The sequence below is a fragment of the Pteronotus mesoamericanus genome, unplaced genomic scaffold (assembly GCF_021234165.1).
Source record: "Pteronotus mesoamericanus isolate MK-2021 breed Mesoamerican mustached bat unplaced genomic scaffold, CSHL_Meso_final contig_59, whole genome shotgun sequence".
NCBI lineage: Eukaryota > Metazoa > Chordata > Mammalia > Chiroptera > Mormoopidae > Pteronotus > Pteronotus mesoamericanus.
In genome coordinates this window covers 7,100,427-7,122,844 of record NW_026555206.1, presented here as the reverse complement: position 1 = coordinate 7,122,844, position 22,418 = coordinate 7,100,427, and the positions used below count along the sequence as shown (strand labels likewise).

The window sequence follows — 22,418 nt, the reverse complement described above, 5'->3', positions numbered from 1 at the left end:
CAGCCATCTGAATAAAGCACCCATAAAGATTCAATCCCTGTGTGTGTATTGGGTCTGGTAGGTGACAGGTAGCATAAATTCCAGCTTTTCCAGTTTCAAAGGGGTTTGGAACTCATGGAAAAGGTTAATTGGATGAAAAGGCTCAGCATTCTTTCATCTGTGCCCTGGGGGGTGGTCTTTCATCTGTGTCCTGGGCAGTGGGCATCTCACCCTGGAGAACAATGGCTCAGATACCATCTAATTGCTTGCTGTCCTCCTGAGACACAGGGTGGAACTGCTTATGGTCTCCTTGGAGTCAAGGTGGGTCTTACTTTCAGTTCCTGAAACAACAGCTTTTTACAAGCATTGATTACTAAGCTTATTAGCTATTACCTGGAACTAAAATTTTCCACCTTTTAAGCCCCCCATCATTATGTTGTTTTAGTTTGTAAACTATCCCTATAGGAATAAGATAATTAAAAACTAACACGGGGGCCCTGGCTGGTGTGGCTCAGTGGATTGAGCACCAACCTGTGAACCAGAGAGTTGTGGGTTCAATTCCCAGTCAGGGCACACACCTGGGTTGCAGGCCATGTCCCTGGTAGGGGACACGCGAGAGGCAACCACACACTGGTGTTTCTCTCCCTCTTTCTCCCTTCCTTCTCCGCTCTCTAAAAATAAATAAATAAAATCTAGAAAAAAAACCCCAAAAACTAACAGGTGGAATGATAGAAGAACTCAGGTATTAAAGAGTTTAGCCGTAATTGTAGCTTTTGGATAAAGACTCATTTATCACCAGAATTTTGCCTCTGGAATTTTGCCTAAAGGGTAGCAGCGGGAGAAAACACCCAGTAACACCTGCTGCCTAGGCAAACCCAATCTCCAATTTCTTATCTCTGAAGGTCCCAAGACTCTACTCTTTTCTGCCTGAGACAAAGAAGGGGCCACACACTAAACCTGACAAGCTCAGGGGAGGCTTACAAACACAGAGACCAAAAGTAACCACAATGGATGATCTGAAATTAACACTTCCTAACTAAAAGCAGGTCTTGGGGGTGGTCATGTTCTAGGCCCTATCATCCCTGACAACGGTAAATCTTTAACCTGTCTATTGTCTTTTAGCACCTAAGATAACATACCTTTAAATTCCATTCAGAATGTCTGAGTAGTTCCTTTTTCTAGACCCCTCAGGGCACAATCTCCCAACCAGTGAGCCAAGACCTCATTATCTTGTTCCCCCCTCATACCATATCTAAGTGCTATAAATGTTCGTTGTTAACTATACTGTACTCCTACCAATGTTAAAGAAGTATTTGTCTCTTCATTTTACCCTTTATCCAATCCCAGAGATATCCCCACTTTACTTTCTCCTGTCTCCAACTATCACCTGTCAATGTAATAAACATGCAAACCTTAGAGAATTTTTGTGAGTTTATCTGAGCCAAACTGACAATTTCCAGGAAGCAAAACCTCAACAGATCGAGGAAATGCTCCAGAAAATGGCAGTTTTGCTCCTTATTTTATACATTACAATCAAAAGAGAAGGCATAAATGGGTTACATGAAATCTATTGGTGATAAAGTAGGGAGGCAGGAGAAGGCAAAGCAGGGAAACTTTTGGGATTGATTAAAAGGTCAAATGATAGACACATACTTCTTTTACATATGTGGATGCAGGATAGTTAACAGTCAACAATTAACACAATAACAGAAACAATGAGGGGATTTGCTCCGATATGAGTGGTTGTGCCCCAGGGCTTTGGAAAAAGGGAAGTTACCTTGACATTCCAAAGGCCTGTTATCAAAGATACAGAAAGACAATAGACAGGCTTAATTAAGGAAAAGGTTGCCTTTTGTCAGGGAAGATTCCAGCCTAGGACAGGACTGCCTGCCATGACCTGCTTTTAGAAAGTTTTAACTTCAGACCATCCTGTGTGGTTACTTTAGGTCTCTGAGTTTGCAAAGCTGTTACACAGACCTCCCCGAGCTTGTTCAGGCTTAGCATGTGGCTCCTTTTCATGGGCACACCAATGAATTTCATGTAACTCTCCTTATGCCTCCTCCTTTGATTGTAATGTATAAAAGAAGGTGCAGAACTGCCATTCTCTGGGGCATTTCCCCAACCCATTGAGATTTTGCTTCACAGCAATTGTCCATTTGGCTCAAAAATTCTTACAGGTTTGGATATTTCTTACATTGACATGCCTTTTAGCCATGGTCCTCTGTCCAAATGTTCAGTTTCTTAGCTACCATCAGAAAATTTCTTGAAAGGAAAAGTGGGTCACGGAATGTCAGCTCACCTTGTTTTTTTTCTTCTGAGATCATGACCCATGAAATGCTTGTCAACCTGGCAGCTCTCTGATAACTTAAAAAGAGGTTTTCTGTATTTTATTCAGTTTTTCTAGTTGTTCTTGGCATGAACATCACTTTGCCTCAAGCAGAAAAAATAATTATTTTCTCAGAATTCTTTTCCCAGAAAAAGAATTCTCAGCAAGTAGTGGTTTTATACAGGGACTCTGATGATACAATTATTAGGAAGGCTGATGAAGTCAAAAGGTGAAAAGTTTATTGTATCAGCTACTTTTGCAATAATAGTGCATAACAAATAATCACAACATCCCAGTGTTCTATCAAAATGTGCATTTATTTCTCATATATCTATGGGTCAGCTGAGTGTGGGCTGATTTAAGTTAGGCAAATCACCTTCAAGCTGTGGGTCTGGTGGCGGCTGAGGTCCTCTTCCAGGCCTGCTCCCTGTTTGTTCATTCTGAGCACAGGCTGAAGGGGAAGCAGGGCCCCAGGAGAAAGCTCTTTTCATGGTGAAGGCAGAAGGACCAGCACATTTTCCCCCTCTACTTGTGTTTTATCACTTAATATCCCATTGGCTGAAGCAAGTCACACAGTCAAGCTTAAAACCAAGGGGTAGGAGATAAACTATGCCTTTTTTTGTTAGAGGAACTGTTACCGAACAAAAGGACCCATGGGGGAGGTGCCCAGATACCTATTACTGAAACAATGACACCCTCCTTCCCCGGGCCCCCTCAGTTGTCCTTTGCCTGCCGCCCTTGGAATTATGGCTCTGAATGGCAGAGTTTGGTGAAAAGGAAAGGAACTATTTATTCAAAAGTTATACAGGTTTGATTAATGGCTAAATGTCACCCTTAAACCTCAAAATCCCTTCGAAACTACCACCAGCACACACACCGTCCTGCCTTCACCCCTTTGCTCAGTTAGGCCAGTCAGAGGTACCGTCCTTCAGAAGAAAAAGAACAGAAGTCCAGGGCTCGGCTGGGCAGGCCTCTCGCAGTTCTCAGCACCTTCCACTGCGTCGCCGCGATCTCCAAGCTCTTAATCCATAACCATGGGGCACCTTCTCCTGGCCCACTAGCAAGAGTCCTTTCTCCCCTCTTTCTTCCTGCGTGGTCTTCACACTGTTCCTCAGAGTCTGTGTCACTTTGTCTCTCCTGCAGGGTCCTGTCTCTCCTCTCTCTCTCCCAGTTACATTCTGTATAAGGTCTTTGAAACCTTCCTGATTAGCTTTGGTGATATGCAAAAGAAGCCTCTTTGCATATGAGGAATGAAGCTGTCCTGTTATTGACAAACAAAATGACTCTCAATGGCCCTGCTCAAGGCTCCCATCCTCCATGGCAGCCTGCCCTGGGGTGGGGAGAATATATTTTTCTTGGACACCCCAATCTCTGGACCCCATTACAAATACCCTTTGGGGGCTGCTGTCTGTGCCCCGTTACAGAACTGCAAAGCTGTATGGCAATGGACATAACTACATGGAGGGATGAGGAACTAAGTTGATGATTCAATGTACCATACCAATTTTCCGTAGAAATGGGAATTCCAGGGGTCTGTGCCTAGCTGTGCAGTCACCTAAGAGACCTCACTGCTAAGCAGGTGCTGCCATGCCTCAAAACTAGTGCTTGCTGCATATTTGTTTTCCCATAGTCATGATGGCTGGAATTTGCACAGCCATTTGCCAACTATTTTTCTGATTTTTTTTTATTGTGGAATTCTTTGCCCAAATTAGTATAAGGGCCTCAAGCATCCTGCTGTCATAAATGTTGGAGTCAAAGGAAGAAAAGGATGATTTTTACCGTTTTTTCTGCTTTCTAGTTTCACATTTGGCAAACTCGGTCTGGAAGCCTTTTTGTAAGTGTCTGGAAAATATAAGATCCAGACTTCCATGTCTAGAAAATGTAATAAAGACTTTTAAAGGGGATGGGGACAGTGCTGTGTGCCAACCCACATGCTGGGGCCAACCTGAGTCATGGAAACCTGAGGTAAGCGATCCAAACAGAAAGAGGCTCTTGAAGAACCCACACGAGTACTCCAGCCTATACTGTAGTAATAATCACGTAGAACCTCTCCTGTCCCTTCCTGCTTCCTTCCTGTACTCCCTCCCTGTCCTTGCTAGGATGATCAGAAGCTCCTGTTAGCAAGTCACGAAAGGAGGAATGAAACAACAACATGGAGGAGGAAAATTGCTACTTTCCCATTTTCTGTTGTGGGCCTCATACAGGCACAAACCAGGGGAAGGTAGGAGGAAGGGGATGCTTAACCTTTAAATGAAGTTGGAAATTTAGACTGCTACATGAAATTGTGTAACGGGGCACAGCCAGGGCCCCCACACAGGGGATTTGTAACAGGGTCCAGAAATTCGAGTGTCCAAGAAAAATACAGGATATTCTCACCTCCCTCCTCCAGGCAGGCTGCCATGGAGGATGGGAGACTGGGAACAGGGCCATTGAGAGTCATTTTCCATGTCAATACCAGGAGGGGAGCTTCATACTTCATATGCAGAGATGGTTATTTTGCATATTAACAAGGATAACCAGGAAGGTTTACATAACTTTAACCCAGGAGGGAACTGGGAGGCAGCTCCCCCGGTTACGGCACCTGCTGAGGGAGTTGGAGATAGGGTTGCAGGGGAGGATTCATGCAGGGGTTTAAAACCCAGGCTCGGCAGCCATGCTAGAGGCTTTTTGACCACGCCGCTTGGGAAGCGGGATGTAACTGGGAACAGGAGAGAAGGCCTGAGAGAGAGACTGGGACTCAGACTGGGGAAACAATGTGAAGACCACATGGGAAGAAAAGGGGAGAAAGGACTCTTGCTAGTGGGCCAAGAGAAGGTGGGTTTTGAGGCAGGAGATAGTCAGGAAGGAGGAAACTCCAGAGGTGCCCCAGGACTAAGATACAGAACGTGGATAAAGGGCGGAGATCCCATTCTAAGGCCGGTAGTTCCTAGTGAATCAGGAATGCACCTACGCAGAAGATGCTACCTGATCCCTGCTTCACTGTAATATCATTATAATAAATTGGCATTGTAGGACCCCTTCCTGGTAGCCAATCAAGTAAATCCTGGGAGACCCATCCTAAGCCCTTTATCCCTGTGAGGTTGGGCCTGTGAGGCTGTTAAGCTCTGCTCTGCTCTCCTCTAGTCTGCTCTGCTCAGTTGGCCTGCTCCCATGTTCTGTGTGGCTTAATAAATCTTTCTCTTGCTCTCTGCTATAAACTCTGTGTATTTGGTTCAATTTTTTTTCCACGATCACCAAGAACATGGTTACCTGTGCCCACCTGTGACAGTTCTGGTTTAAGAACTGGAGATCGCGCGACACAACTGATGATTCTGGGAACCTCGAGAGGCCTGCCCAGCCGAGCCCCAGACTTCTGTTCTTTTTCTTCTGAAGGACGGTACCCCTGACTGCCCTCAGTGGCCTAACTGAGCAAAGGGGGGAAGGCAGGGCTGTGGGTGTTGGTGGGTGTTTCGAAGGGATTTTGAGACTTTAATAGTGACATTTAGCCATTATTCAAAACTTGTATAACTTGTGAACAAATAGTTCCTTTCATTTTCACCAAACCCTTGCAATTGAGAGACATAATTTTTAAGGGTGGCAGGCAAAGGACCTAGAACCGAGGGGCCCTGGGAAAGGGGGGGGGGTTTGATAATAGAATCTGGGCAACCCCCTCTCCCAACGTGTCCATTATTCGGAAGGAATTGGAAAATTTAAGTACAAATATAAGCCTGTTTTGCAACTAGAAGTTACAGGAAAAATTTATCATTATGTAAGAATAATCAAAGAAGTCAAGCAACTTGCCCTAGATTTTGTCAAAAGGGCAGGGGAGAAGCTACCTGCGGAGCAGGTTTTAATGGGCCACTGGGGAAAAAAGAAAGATGAAGTAGTTTGCAGATTACATTCCGTAATCTTGACTCTTTCAACATAATGGTTATATTTCTTAATTGAATTTAATATATCATTATGAAGGTAGGTTATATTACCTGTCTATTGTGTAATTCCTAGTTTTAAAGTATGGAATTTCCCAAATAACTCTCCCACTCAAATATTTTTACATATTTCAGGAGGTATGTTTCTCAAAGTGAAATGACTCAAGTTGTAAAGAAAGGAACCAGCTGTTGGGAACTATACTAGGTTTTTTAAAGGCAGCTTGGTCAATCTGCAGAGCAGCTTAGGAGAAATCGTCCCCACATTTAGAAATTAAGAAAATCAAGTGTTAGAGAAGGGATGTCATTTCTCGGAGCCCCAGAGCTAGGAAGTGCTGAAGATGGAGCTGGAATCAGATTCCAGGTGTCCAAAAATGGTGTTATTACATGCTCACTTCATGTAATAGACACACTTCAACAGAGACAGCATGTAGTACGGCCACATTCCCACAGCGCGGAGTCTGTTTCAGACCTTTAAGATAAGCCACTATGTTGTGCATCCTTAAGTTGCTAGTGGCTAGTGAGGCTTTCATCTTCACTTCGACCCCCTCCTTTCCTCTCTCTTCCTTTCCCTCTCTTTCTTCCTCCCATTTTCCATCTATCAATTCTGCTATGTCTCCCTCCCTCTCTTTCCCCTCTCCCTTCCTTTTGTCTGTGTACATTATCTGTTCATCTTCAGTGATGAGGAAGTATAATCAAAGGCAAGGGACCAGATTTGATTCCTCTGGGCCCCTTGATTTTGAAAATATGCTTTTATCAGTTTGTTGATTGACAAACCTGGTTAAGACAAACTTTTAGGGGGGTGGATGATCTGAAGGAGTGGAAGCTCCCATGCACACAGGAACCAGAGGCCTGCAGCATGTGCTGTCCATGTCAGGAGGGCCACGGGAACATGACTGACAGGTCAGGTAGGGACGCAAGGTGGCCAGTGACCCCACGTGCAAGGCGTGGGCGGGGCAGAACCACCCCATATCCTTAAGCGGTAGCGTAACTGAAGTGCAGTGGCTGAAACCAGCAAGAAAAGTGTCTGCCTCCCTCAGTGTCTCTAGCGCCCTCTACTGTTTAGCATCTTGCTCACAGCGAAGGAGAGATGCTTTCAAGGGAATTCCGTCTGTAGAGCACACGCTTAAGGATGGATTTGGAGCTGCAAGGTAAGGTAAACCAGGCTTCCCGGAATCTTCCCTTGGGTCCCCTCCCAAACCCTACCTCTCCCTCCCCACCACTATAACCACTAACCTGGTTTTATAGCAATCACTTTGCTTTTATCACCTAACAATGCAGCCTTAAATGCTATAGGTTTTTTGGTTTGGTTTGGTTGAAGTTTACATAGAAAATCAGAAAGCAAGCATTCTTTTTTTGTGTGGCTTCCTTCACTCCAGATGATGTTTTGAGATTCATCATACGTTTTGGGGGGTATAAAACTGGAAATGGAGTGGGTTTTGCATATCTTCCAATTTAGTTGATAAAGCCAAACTCTCTTCCAAAGTTCCTGTGCCAATTCACATTATCACCAGCTGTGTACATGCAGAGACCTCCTTGTGGATTTAATGTATGCGTTCCTGATGACTAATGAGGTTGAACAATGTTTTCTATGTTAATTGCTCACTCCTTTGTGAAGTGCTTGTTCATGAATCTGACCCATTTTTTTCTATTGGGTTACTTGTGGATTCCTTATTGATTTGTAGGGATTTCTTTAGATTTGATGTATTGGACATGTTTTCTATCATCCTCTTTTTTTAGTTACTAATATATTTTTGTTAATATATTGTTGGCTGATTTCCTCCCACTTTATGGCTTTCTTTTGATAAACAATTTTTATTTTAATGCATTCAAGTGAAGCAATCTTTATATTAATGCTTTCTAAAAGATTTTATTTATTTACTTTAGAGAGAGGAGAAGGGAGGGAGAGAAACATCAATGTGTGGGTGATGTCTCCCATGCGCCCCCCACCAGGGATCTGGCCCACAACTCAGGCATGTGCCCTGACTGGGAAGCAAACCGGTGACCCCTCGGTTCACATGCTGACACTTGATCCACTGAGGCACACCAGCCAGGGCTATATTAGTGCTTTGTGTGTCCAGTTTTTAAGAAGTTTTCCATACCTTGAGATCATGAAGATATTCTCCTATGTTAGTTTTAAGAAGCTTTATTGTGTTGCCTTTCACATTTAGTTACAGAATCTACTTGAAATAGACATTTGGATAAGTTTTAACATTGGGCTCAAGTTTCTTTTTTTTTTTTACCATAAGGGTATTCAGTATTAATATATAGAATTTGTATTCCTTAGAAATTAGAGAAATGTTTCTAGTCATTCCATCAGATAAAAATAACAAAGAAGAAAGTAAAACCAGGCCCTAATTCCCCATCCAGGGTAAACCACTATATCACTTTGGTAAGATTTATCCACTTAGTATAATCACAGTATTATATAAATTGAATTGTACTAAATATTCTGCAAATAAGGACAATTCCTTAGCTTCTCTTATGTCTGATTATGCGGAGAATTTGCTGACCTGCTACACTGTGCTTATCTGAGCATGGGGTGAATTGAGTAAGAGGCATCAGGATGGAGAGAGGAGGTGCCATTTGGAGGGAATTAAGGGGTTGAAGAGACCAGGGAGGAGCTTGATCTCCATGACAAGAAACTGCACATACTTTGTAAGAATGGTAAGCCTTCCAAAAAACCCTCACATGCAGTCCAGAAGGAGTGTTGGATGCCTGCTTCACAGAAGGCATCAGCAATCGGGATGGTCTGGAACAGCAGAGACCATCAGATGAGAGGACCACAGTAGGAGCCAATTTATAAGGTGACTCTTGCCCCTTTTCCTTCTTTCATCCCTGCCACAAGTCACTGGAGGAGCTGGGCTCAGGGGACTGGGGAGGGAATGGGGAGAAGTTGTCTCAGTGCTAATGCATGCCCTCCCTTCAGCTGTAAGAAGCTGCCGTGGGAAAAAGGACAAGGTGACCATACCTTCTCCTCCACCTGGAAGCAGAGAGGTCACCCTTAGTAAATATATTTCTTAAGTGGGTGGAAGTTGGTTTTTTTTAAAAATTATCTTCACCCACGGACACTTTTTTCATTGCTTTTAGAGAGTAATGAAGAGAGAGAAATATTCCCCGACAGGGAATTGCACATGCCCAAACCAGGGAATGAACCCACAACCCAGGTGTGTGCCCTGACAGGGAACTGAACCTACAACCTTTTGGTTATTAGATGATGCTCCAACCACTAAGCTGCACTGGCCAGAGCTGGAGCAAGCTTTTTAATAACAAATCAAGGTCAAAACCTCCAAAGACATAACAATTGATTGGTAACCCTTATTCCCTCACATATTTCTCCCCCTATTGACATTAAAACAAGTGCCAGTGTTAAACTCCTAGGAAAAATGATCACTTTGGTCTAATCATTCTGATTCATGACCTGCACTGGACCATCTAGAAACACTTCAGGATACAAATTTAGCATTTAGAATGAAAGAATAGGGACAGTTAGTTTTTCTGTTTCATTCTATAGTGTGCTGAGAAATTACAGATATTTTCTTCTAAGAAAGTCATGCCATAGCTCACAGTCAACTATGTAGGTTGTTCTAACATTAGTAACACTAGTCTTAAACAATTTAGGGCCTTGCATCAGTAGTTTAGGAGAATTCTGGGGATGATGATAATTTATGACTATTGTGAAAAAGTTATCCTATCAAAACTTTGTAGGACTATCTACTCGTGTGAAACAACATATGGACTAAAAGCTCTCTTCTGCCCTGACTGGTGTGGCTCAGTGGGTCAGGCGTCATCCTGCAAACTGAAAGGTCTCAGATTCAAATCCCAGTCAGAGCACATACCTACCTGAGCTGCGGGCCAGCTCCACGGTCTGGGGCCTGTGATAGGCAACTGATTGCTGTTTCTCTGGCACAACAATGTTTCTCTCCCCTTTCTCCTTCCCTTTCTCTCTAAAAATAAGTAAAATCTCTTTTTTAAAAGCCCTCTTCTGATCAACTTCAAATCCCATGAATGTGAATTTTAGGACATGAAGTATTATAGTAAATTTATCATTGCTTTAGATTCATTTCAATAACAAACAATACTTCACAGCCTGAATTACAATGGTAACTCAGTTATCTGAAATCTGATGGAACTTGTCTGTGGTTTCCTAGAACTCCAGAGTTATACTTTATGGCATCTCAGCGATGTCATTTGTAGCTACTAGGAAATGCAATTCAGTGCTTCACACAAAACCTCCATTGCTTTGTAAGTTAAGATTTCTTCAGAAATGGCCCTGGCCAGTGTGGTTCAGCTGATTGGAGCATCATCTTATAACTGAATTCAGAGTTGCAGCTTGGATTTCCAGTCAGGACACATGTCTAGGTTTCGTATTCAACCCCCCGTCCAAGCACCTACAATCCTGGGTCCAGGTGCATATTGGAGGTAACTGATTGATGTTTCTCTCTCAAATATATGTTTCTCTTTCTTTCTCTGTCCCTAAAAAAGAAATGAAAAACACTCCTCTGGTGAAGATAGAAGAAAAAAAATTCCTCCCAAAATGCATTGTCTTTGTTGCAGTATCTTATGTCTCTCCTGTTCATGCTGGGGGGAGGGGCTATTCATTTCTTCGGCCCCATTTGAGATGTTCCATTTTCCCAAATATGCTATATTATCAGATGCCCATCATTGTTTTTGTGATGAAAACCTCCTATATTTAAAAATGCAGGTTAAATATTTCTCCTCTGAAGCCTTCTTGCATCTTCCATTGCCACGGACATGTTTGTGCCTATCTCAGGCTCCCCTTTCATTAATGAAGGGTTCCTCTCATCCTATGTGGTTTCAACCTTTTCAGTCCCACTGTCCCCCCTACCCCTGGTTAAAGGGGGAGGGAAGGTAAACTAAGCAAATTCCATCAGAATCCGTCCATGAAATTTGCTATGTGATACTAGCAAAGAGTCTCTTTCTGTAAAAAGGAAACTTCAGGGCTTCCTACAGTCATCTTTTATCCATGAACATAGGTGGGAAAGATAAAGATGGAAAAATGAAGGAGGGAAAGGACAGGAGAGAGGGAAAAAGAAACACAGGAAGGGGAGAGAAGAGGACAAGGAGAAAAATGGGAAAAATAGAAGGGAAGGGAAAGAATCAGGGAGTTGGGGTAACCAAATGACAAAATTTAAGCCAATGGATTCATCTGTGTCTTAAACTAGAACTACATGCAGTTACATGAAATAATATCTCACGTTTTTTTTTTTTTAAAAAGATCTATTTTTAGAGAGGGGAAGGGTGGGAGAAAAGAGAGAAACATTAATGTGTGGTTGCTTCTCATATGCCCCCTACTGGGGACCTGGTCCGCTATCCAGGCATGTGCCCTGAGAATTGAACTAGTGACCCTTTGCTTTGCAGGCCAGCGCTCAAGCCTTTAAGCCACACCAGCCAGGGCAATATCTCCCATTTTTTTTGCTCAAACTAATGTGAGTTGGGTTTTTATCATTTGCAACCAAGAGTCCTAGTGTATACTATTTCATTACCTCTTGTGCCTTTTCCACACAGACTTAATCCCAGCACTATTATTTTGTTTAAGTATTTCTCTACCAGCTTGCTCATAAACTTGAAGGCAGGCCTTCTTATTTGTCTATGTTGTCTTTGTATTCCCAGTGCCTAGTACATGGTATATTCTCAGCAAATGTCTGTAGAGTGGATCATGTGTACAACTTTGACATTCCAATTGAAGACCAGAAACCTCCCTCCACCCCGCCCCCCTCAAAAAAAATCCAAGATGTAAATGGAAATTTAGCACAGATCTCACTAGTAGGGAAAAAGATGAATGCCTGTAATAGTTGTTAGAGAAACTGTACATTTGGAAAAGCTAAGTTAATATCAAGTACCAATCAAAGGTCCTCTAAGATGGGAGAACTGTCCCTTTCAGCTGAACTATCAGGAGATGAAGAATCAGGTTTTCCTAAAATGCCTACCATGGGATTGCCAGGTATAGAACCACTAAATTCGCTAAAACTCTTAAGCTACCCAATTGAGTTTTATGAAAATGTTATGGAGCAGGTAAAATATACTCACTTGTACATTTTAGGTAAGGAATACAGCTAGAAGCTGAGGCTCCCCTGATCCCAATAAAATAGACAATAATTTCTGGAAATAGATCAGATTCCTCAGGGCAGGAGGAAATCATTTTTAGCCTAAGTAAAATTTGCTGGAAATGTTAACCCATGAAAATATACCAAAAGCTGTGAAGAGATATTGGTGTAACCTGGTGTTCTTTGTCTGACTTGAAATGGAAACAGGGGTGTCCAACCCACTACCTGGAGGCCACATGCAGCCCAGGATGGCTATGAATGTGACCCAACACAGAAGCATAAATTTACTTAAAACATTATGAGATTTTTATGATTATATGCCACACTTTAATGTGCTGCCCAAGACAACTCTTTCAGTGTGGCCTACAGATGCCAAAAGGTTGGACACCCTGGAAAGGCTTTTTACCTGTTGACATTAGGATGTGAAGAGCCATCTATTCAGAGGATTGTTTTGGTTGATGAAGGGACTAGGCCACATCTTGGGGACAAAGTAGAGAAGGGCAAACTGAAAAAAAAAAACTCTTGGTAGGCATACTGATTGGACTGATTTTATATTAGAACTCTGAATTTGCTCCTGCTGTGGTTATGGTTGAAAGAGCATGGATTAGAGGACATCAGCTCCAGGCTCAAGTTTCATCATCTATTGGATGAATTATCCAGGAGTCAACCATTTTGTTTGAATTCCAGTATCTCTAGATACAAAATGGGACAGCTCTTACTCTACCCATTTTAGTAGGTGTTACATAAAACTACAAATCCTTATCTTTCCCACAAAATAACTCTCAAAGTTTCTACACCACTTTTTTTTTTTTTTTTTTTTTTTTGGTCAAAGATGCCGCTGAGGATTTAATGGAAAGTATGTACCTCTCTCCACCAGAAAATGGACTTCTGAGTGTGTTTGTACTCTCCTACACACGTTTTTGCATATTATGTTTTAGAGAATAACAAAACTCCTGAGGTTCACTTGTAAGAGAACCAAGTTTTTACAAAAGCCTGAATTAGATAACAATTGCAATGAACCAAAAGAATATAACAAAACACAGACCTAGTAAAGTGTACTTGTTCATTTCATCATGAATTTAGTCTTCAAGCAATATTATTAAGCTATTAACTCGCATTATAGTCCAAACTTACAGGTTAAATATCACTACATATTTCCTCATTGGTGATTACTATTTCCTATGAGCCTCTACAGTCATAATGATAAAACAAACTGCCAAATGTTTGTTGGTAAGTAAATTCAGTAAGGCACTCATATTCTAGAAGTGAACTAACAGTACGACTCTCTTCCTTTAATATAATGAAACATGACCTTGTTTCCTTCATTTTCAATGCTTCTTTATAAAAAGACATGCTTATCTTGAACTTGCTAAACATAGGCTTGTTCAAACTAATACATTATGTATAATTATAATTAAGGAAACCATTTCATATTGATAGTTTATTACAATAGGAATAAGGGAAAACAGTGTATGAGTAGAGCAGAAAAGCAATTCCTGAGGAAATGTTTTACATCTGTATCCGCAATACTTAGTATAGTGCCTGGAATGTAGTAAGGACTATATAAAGTGAACCTTTATTTCATAGGGGATGTATTGCTTTTATTGCTAAATCATTTCTCCAGAAGAGAAACTTTAAAGCTTTGTCAGATTGACAAAAAATAGAATATATTTTTTTGTGTGTGCTGCAGAATTTTAGTAATTAGTTTATGTGTACCATGAGATGAAAAAGGTTGAAAATCACTGTCCTATAGACAAGAAAGGAAAAGACAAAAACAAAAATCCTAACAGAATTTCCTTAGGAAAAAAAGTTTTAATTTATATATTTAGCTCTTTATTAAATATATTTAGCTCTTTATAAAATACAGGGGTGGGCAAAAGCAGGTTTAGTTGTGAGTACATGAAACAGTTTATTCTTGTTTATTATTATTTTCCACAGGAACAACTGTAAGCCTTTTTTTTTTCCATGTTATTTATTTTTAGAGAGGACGGGAAGGAGAAAGAGGGAGAGAAACATCAATGTGTGGTTGCCTCTCATATGCTCCCTACTGGGGACCTGGCCTGCAACCTGAGCATATGTCCTGACTGGGAATCAAACGGGCAACCCTTTGCTTTGCAGTCCAGTGCTCAATTCACTGAGCCACACCATCCAGGGCTGTATGTTTCAAAAAATAAATCATTTCAGTGGTCTTCTTTAAAGTTCCTGCTGTTTCTTCATCTGGTCTCAGGGAAGAGCACAGGATGCATATTCTACACCATCAGGAAAAAAGTCCAGTAGGGAGAAATCTTGTTGCAATGGGTAGCTGTTTTCATCTAACACAAAGAGGCTCTGCACCTTCACTACACAAGGCGCACCGCCACCTGCCAGCAGGGAGTGGAACAAGTCAGCTGCAACCATGCGATAAGTGATCTCTGAGGAAGGGGCTGAGGAAGATGAAAAAATGTACACAGCAATTAGTGTCTTTCCAGTTGACAGAAACCTACACATTGAAGGTTTCATTGTTCCCCTTGCTTTCTCAATCCCCAATCTTACTTTAAATTTCTCTTGCTTTTCTCTTTCTAGTCATACGTTGTTGAAATTACTCTAGAATGATGACATGCAATTCCTGCCGATCATGGAGGAAAGTCACAGATAACACAGTATTCAAACAAACAGCATTGCTATTATGGTGCAGCTATTATAACTACAGGAACTGAGATTAATGTTTTCTTAAATTCAGCCTAAAAAAAAAAAGGTATGTCCGTTATCAGAAAAGTATTCTTAGGATTCTAGTCAAGATGGCTGAATAGATAAACAGGGTACTGGCAACGTCCCATGACCACATTAATCGTAGAACCACAGAACCACCATAATTGAGAACCACCTGAAATCTAGCTGAACAGAGGTCCTATAATATAAGGAGAAGCCACCTAGGGACTGGTAGGGGCAGAGAAACCTCAGAATGGGCTGGTTCCATACCCATATGAGGCAGTTAAAAATCAGGAGCGGTACTTCGGCTGCGAGTTCCCTTCTGAGGAGACCCCATAACTTCTGGCTGTAAAAACCAGAAGGGATGGTGGCTGAGGGAGATGGAGGACTTCGAGAGTCACAGCTGTTTCTCTTAAAGGGCCAACATGGAGACTTACCTGGAATAACTCTGAGTTCAAGCACTGGGGCAACAGCACCAGGGACATATGGGGAGGAACTGAACTGCAAAGCATCAGGGCAAGAACTGGAGCAGCAGCTTTCTCAGAAGTGCTGGCAGGTACCACTGTTCCTTTTCTGAGCCCTCCCTGCCCCCCAAAAGAGCTGGCAAGTGGATAAAATATCAGTCTCCATCAATGTGGCTAGCACTGTTAGCCCCCACCCCCTAGTGATTCCTGAGATCCACCCACCCAACTTGAAGGATCACCCAAGCTATTTTCAGTGGCTTTTCCATACAAATGGCCTGTCTTCACTCAGGCTTCCATAAAAATCTCTCAAACAAGCAGCATCGGGGCTTGGGCGTCCTGTACCTCTTGCTAAGTGGACTCAGGCACAGCACTAGTGGAAGATGGCCTTGGTTCACAGCTTGGCCTCTTCTGGGCACCTGCAGCCCCAGCACAAGTCGCAGCCATCTACAGATCACTTTGTAGCTCATGCTTGGTGGTCCCAGACCTTGCGACCTTGCAAGCTGACCTTGGCCTACACCTTCTCAGGAGGCCTCAGAGCCAGTGCACCCAGTGGAAAGCAACAGACCCCACTGAAGCACCACCACCCAAAACACCTCCACAAGCAACACGCTCATGGGGCAAATACAGGAGGCACCAGAGCCCCCACTGAAGTAAGTGCTGCTCCATGGAGTGGACCCCCTGCACAGCTGATCCTCCATGGTGGTTGCAGCCAGTCTTTGAAGGTGATCAGCCTAGGGGTAAATCCCTCCCATTAACATGCCAACAGTAATCAAGGCTCAACTACAACAGGAGGGTGCTCACAGCCCACATTGGGGACATACCTGGAGCACCAGCTCGAGTGATTTGGGGTGTTGTATCACTGGGCTTTACAGGACACCGCCTACAGAAGTCCAACCTACCAAGATTAGGAGACTCAGTGGATCTACTGAATATATAAACACAGAGAGACAGTCAAAATAAGGAGACAAAGAAACATGTCCCAAATAAAAGAACAGGAAAAATCTCCAGAGAATGAACTAAATGAAATGGAGGCAAGCAAACTATCAGAGTTCAAAACAATGGTTATAAGGATGCTCAAGGACTTAATGAGAACTTCAAAAGCATTAAAAAAGGACATAGAAACCATAACAAAGAACCAGTCAGACATGCAGAATATAATAACTAAAATGAGGAACACACTAGAAGGAATCAACAGATTAGATGAAGCAGATGCTTGAATCTGCAATTTGGAAGACATCAGAAAACACCCAATCAAAGCAGCAAAAAGAAAAAATTTTTTAATGAAGATAATTTAAAAGGTCTCTGGGATAACATCAAGCATAACAACATCTGCATCATAGGGGTACCAGAAGGAAAAAAAGAGCAAGGGATTGAAACTTATTTGAATAAATAATGACTGAAAACTTCCTTAGCTAACCTGGTAAAGGAAAAAGGCACACAGTCCAGGAAGCACAGAGTTCCAAATAAGATTAACCCAGAGAGGCCCACACCAAGACACATTATTAAAATGGCAATTGTTACCCACATGTATCTGGGAAAATAATTTTCAACAAAGGAGCCAACAACACAATGAATAAAAGAAAGTCCCTTAAATAAATGGTGCTGGGAAAATTGGAAAGTCACATGCAAAAGAATGAAACCAGACTACTGTTTGTTCTCATAAACAAACATTAACTCAAAATGGACCAAAGACCTAATATAAGACTGGAAACAACCCTGGATGGTGTGGCTCAATGGATTGAGTGCTGGCCTGCAAACTGAAAGGTCACTGGTTTGATTCCTGGTCAGGGCACATGCCTGGGTTGCAGGCCAAGTCCCCAGTTGGGGGTGTGCAAGAGGCAACTGATTGATTTTTCTCTACCTCTCTTCCCCTCTCTCTAAAAATAAATAAAACCTTTTTTAAAAAAGACTGGAAACAATATTTTACATAGAGGAAAACACAGGTTCATCTAAATCTATGGACCTTGATCTTAGGGTTTTATGAGTGAAACCCCAAGGCAAGGGAAGGCTAAAATAAATGAATGGGACTATATCAAATTAAAAATCTTCAGCACACAAAAAAAATCACCAACAAAACAAAAAGGCAACCAAACAAATGGGAGAAGATATTTGAAAGGGGTTAATATCCAATATATAAAGGATTCATAAAACTCAACACAGACAATCCATTAAAAAATGGACAGTGGACCTAAACAGACATTTCTCTGAAGAAGATACAAGGGGGAACCCAAAAAAACTGGAATTATCTTCTGGAGGGCTCACTTCCAGTTAGCTGGTAACACAGGCTTCCCCTGCTAGGTGAGTGTTCTAGAACCCATCTGTATCAGTGTACCAGGTTGTGAGAGGCTGTGTTTGGTTCAGTAAATTTTTCTTAAAGAGTCTTTCAGTGAGTTTGCCCATTTCACGATGGGTGATTTATGAGCGCCCACACCACACTGAGTGTTCAGCAGTTTTTGACCAAAAAAGGCATGACCCCCCACCCCACCCTCCCTATTCACCCAGTATTGCCCCAAGCAACTTTTTTTAATTTTCCCAGATGAAAAATTCCTCAAAGGGAGATATTTTGCTGATGTGGAAGAGGTGAAACAAAAAAATGTGAGAAGCACTAACAGATATCAAAATTGATAAATTCAAAAACTGCTTTGAGCAGTGGGAAAAAATGTCTTCATAGGTGTATTGCATCAAATGGAGACTGCTTTGATGACTGAAATTTAAACTTGTAAGAATAAATACACAGCTTTTTATAAATAAATTACAGGGAGTTTTGGGTCCCTCCTCATACACAGTGTCAACAGATATATGAAAAGATGATCAATTTCACTAGCTAGCTATTAGGGAAATGCAAATGAAAACTACAATGAGATATGATCTCATACCTGTTAGAATGATTATAATCAACAAGACAATAACAAGTGTGGGAGAGGTTATATAGAATAAGGAACCCTCATTCACTCCTGTTAGGAATGTAAACTTGTAAAGTCACCATGGATAGCAGTATGGAAGCTTCTCAACAAATTAAGAATAGAGGTACCATATGACCCAGCAACCCCTCTTCTAGGTATCTACCCGAAAAATTGAAAAACATTTATTTGCAAAGATATATGCACCCCTATGCCCATTGCAGTATTATTCATGGTGGCCAAGACATGAAAACAACTAAAGTGTCCTTCATTAGATGACTGGATAAAGAAGATATAGTACATATATACAATGGAATACTATTCATCCGTAAGAAAAGATGAAATAGTGCCATTTGCAACAACATAAATGGATCTTGAAAATATCATGCTAAGTCAAATGAGTCACACATAAAGGTTAAGAACCATATAATTTCACTTGTGGGATATAAAACTGAAAGCGACAATTGAACAAACAAGACAAATAGACAAAAAACTCATAAACACAAATAGCAGTATGGTGGTAACCAGACGAAAGGGAAGTGAAGGAGTAGTAAAAAGTAGAGGGTCGAATATGCAGTGGCGGGGAAAAGTAGGATTACACTTGTGAGTACACTGTTCCATTGAGTTCACAAAGTTATTGTAATAATCATAACCTGTATGTCTTTTTCCACATGAAAAACTGTTAACCTACTTTTGCCCACCCCTAGGTAACAGAAGATTTGACTTTGGGTGGTAGGCACACAATGCAATATACAGATGATGTAACAGGATTATACATTTGAGACCTATATAATCTTTTTAAAAAATATTATTTATTTATTTTTAGAGACAGGGGAGGGAGGAAGAGAGGGAGAGAAACATTAATGTGTGAGGGAAATATTGACCAGTTGTCTCCCTGCCTCAACTGGGGACCAGGCCCGCAACCCAGTTCCTGACTGGAATCAAACCAGCAACCGTTTGCTTTACAGGATGATGCCCAACCCACTGAGCCATGCCAACCAGGGTGAAATCTTTATAATTTTACTAACCAATGTCACCCCAATAAATTTAATTTTAAAAATATAAATAATAAAATGGCAAAGGTTAAAAATAAAAACAGTATCCTAAAAGTAGCAAGAAAAAAGCAGTTAGTTTCTCACAAGGGAGTCCCCATAAGACTTTCAGCTGATTTCTCAACAGACACTTTGCAGGTCAGAAGCGATTAGCACAAAATTTAAAATGACAAAATGCAAGGACTTATAACCAAGATTACTCTACCCAGCAAAGCTTCATTTAGAATTAAAGGACAGATAAAGAGCCTCCCAGACAAGAAAATGTTTAAGGAGTTCATCACTACCAAACCACTGTTACAAGAAATTTAAAAAGTCTTCTTTAAGAAAAAGAATGAAAAAAAAAGATAAAAAATACAAACTATAAAATGGCAATAAATTCGTATCTACCAACAATTACTTTAAATGCAAACAGAATGAATGCTCCAATAAAAAGACAGGTGTCTGAATGGATAAGAAAATAAGACCCTTATATATGTAGCCTTATAAGAAATTTCAGATAAAGACACACAAACTGAAAGTAAAGGGATGGAAAAAGATATTTCATGAAAATGGAAACAAACAAAAAAGCTGGGGTAGCATTACTTATATCAGACAAAATAGACTTTAAAACAAAGGCTATAATAAGAGACAAGGGCCCAGCAATTCCACTATTCGTTATTTATTGGAAGAAAGCCAAAACACTAAACTGAAAAGATGTATACATCCACATGTTCATTGCACCATTATTTACAATAGCCATGATATAGAAGCAACCTAAGTGTCCATCAATAGGTGAACATATGAGACGTGGTGCATATATACAATGGAATATGACTCAGCCATAAAAAAGAATGAAACTTGCCATCTGCAACAACACAGATAGACCTAGAGGATATTGTGCTGAGAGAAATAGGTCAGAGAAGGACACCTGTAATATGATTTACTTATATGTGGAATCTAAAATACAAAACAAACAAACAGCAGAATAGAAACAGACTCATAGATAAAGATACCGTTTTGACAGCTGTCAGATGAGAGAGAGTCGGAGGGAAGAGGAAGGGATTAAGAAGTACAAATTGGTAGTTACAGAATATAGTCATGGGGATGTAAAGTATAGCATAGGGAAGATAATCAATAATATTGTAATGACTATATTGTGTCAGATTGATACTACATTTATTGGGATGACCATTTTATAAGTTACATAAATGTCTAATCACTGGCTGTATACTTAAAACTAATGTAGTACTGCATGTCAACTGTAATTTAAAAAAATTATTTTAATAAAGTACACTTATATTAACCAGTCTACAGTCCTTACAGTTGTATAGACATATTTATTGTTTATATAATAGAGTCTTGAATCAGTTACTTAATGAATATCAAATCTTGATAATATAAAAATACTACAATTACACACAGAAATGTCATTGTATTCTGCATTTGTCCTATATTCTTCCTCTTATTTTTTAGGACATCTAATCAAGTTATTTAGTAGGTTTGTCAATGCTAGACTAACAAGGCACTATTGACTATGCTCAATCTGTACTAGTTCCCTGACCAACAACACTAGGCTTTCTTGGATTGGGACTATGACTCCTGCAGGGCCAATGACATATTTTTGGAGGTGTGAAAATTCTTCATAATAATTAAACATTTTGTATTTTCAATTTGATAAGCTAAAAAATCAAGATTGTTGATAGTCTGAATGGTCTGATAACCACTTTGTAATCGACGCCCTCATTTTCTCTACAGTTACAATTTACTTAAATGTCAAGAAATATGACTTTAATTGTCTCAGGAATGGACAAAACATATTTACCTGATATGAGAATGATACTTCTCTGATAGATAAAGACTAATTTGACATTGTTCAAAAACTGAAGAGGTGAGACCAAAAATAAAATAAAAAACATTGAGAAATGGAATAAAAACAGTCAAAAGAATGAGAATTGACAAAGAAATCAAATAAAAAGAAGAGACTTTAAATTAGGATGTAGAAAGCTGGAAAGAGCATGGCTCCCGCCTTAATCATTCAGAAAAGCTGAATAAACTACAAATCAATTTTTTGAACTGGTAAAATAGCCAAGGTTATACAGAAACCAAAAAAACAAACAAACAAAAAAACCCCTAAAATATAAGGAGAGATATAACAGGAGCACAGGTTTACTTGGGGCAGAGCTCAGAAAAAAGAAGTCCAAACAAGCACAGAAGAATGTGCTTACATCTTTAATAAACTGCTAAAAGCCAAGGGGAGTTTGCACCCTCATAGGCTATTGTCATCTCCACCAGGTACTCACAAGACTGGACAAAGGGCAAGACATCAGAGAAAGCTTCACTACAGTAAAAGCCTAGAGAAGGTGCCAAGCTGCCACTAGAAAAAGCACAAAACACCACTCAAGACCATTCTCTTAAGGAACAAAAGCCTTAAAATGTGGGAGGAAGGATGAAAAGTCCTGTTGCTCAAGAGTACAGATGAAGACCCTCAGAAGACTGAGAAAAATTAAGAGAAACATCCTGTTATCCCCTGGGGAGAGGCAGAAAAATCACTGTGGATCAAGACCATTAGGGGTGCTCTGCTGCTAGGAGAGAAGAAGGACCATGCAAGACAAAGACACAAGGCAGAGCTGGGCTGCCTCAGCAGGAGGGGCAGGGTCACTAAGAAAGCACCATGTCCAAGACCCAGAGACACAGAAACCAGGGCTGGACCAGCATCAGAAATTCACTCCCAACCTCAACATAATGAAGGCCATATATGACAAACCCACAGCCAACATCATACTGCAAAAACTAAAAGCATTTCTCCTAAGATCAGGAACAAGACTAGGATGTCTGCTTTCACCACTCTTTGTCAATATAATACTGGAAGTTCTAGCTACAGCAATCAGATAAGAAGAAGTAAAAGGCATCCAGACAGGAAAAGAGTAAGTAAAACTGTCATTATTAGCAGATGACATGATACTGTACATAGAAAACACTAAAGACTGCACCAAAAAACTACTAAACTGATAAATGAATTTGATAAGATAGCAGGATACCAAATTAATATTATGAAAT

General features: G+C 40.8%; 1 protein-coding gene across 1 annotated transcript in view; it reads right to left on the bottom strand.

Annotated features, from left to right (window-relative positions):
- Window positions 1-14,113: 14,113 nt before the first annotated feature.
- SHLD2 (shieldin complex subunit 2) overlaps window positions 14,114-22,418 on the bottom strand; it is a 137,653-nt gene continuing 129,348 nt past the window's right edge. The window contains exon 10 of the mRNA XM_054580480.1: window positions 14,114-14,701. Coding sequence (XP_054436455.1) covers window positions 14,502-14,701 — 200 coding nt within the window. The 3' untranslated portion in view covers window positions 14,114-14,501. The remainder of the gene's footprint in view (window positions 14,702-22,418) is intronic.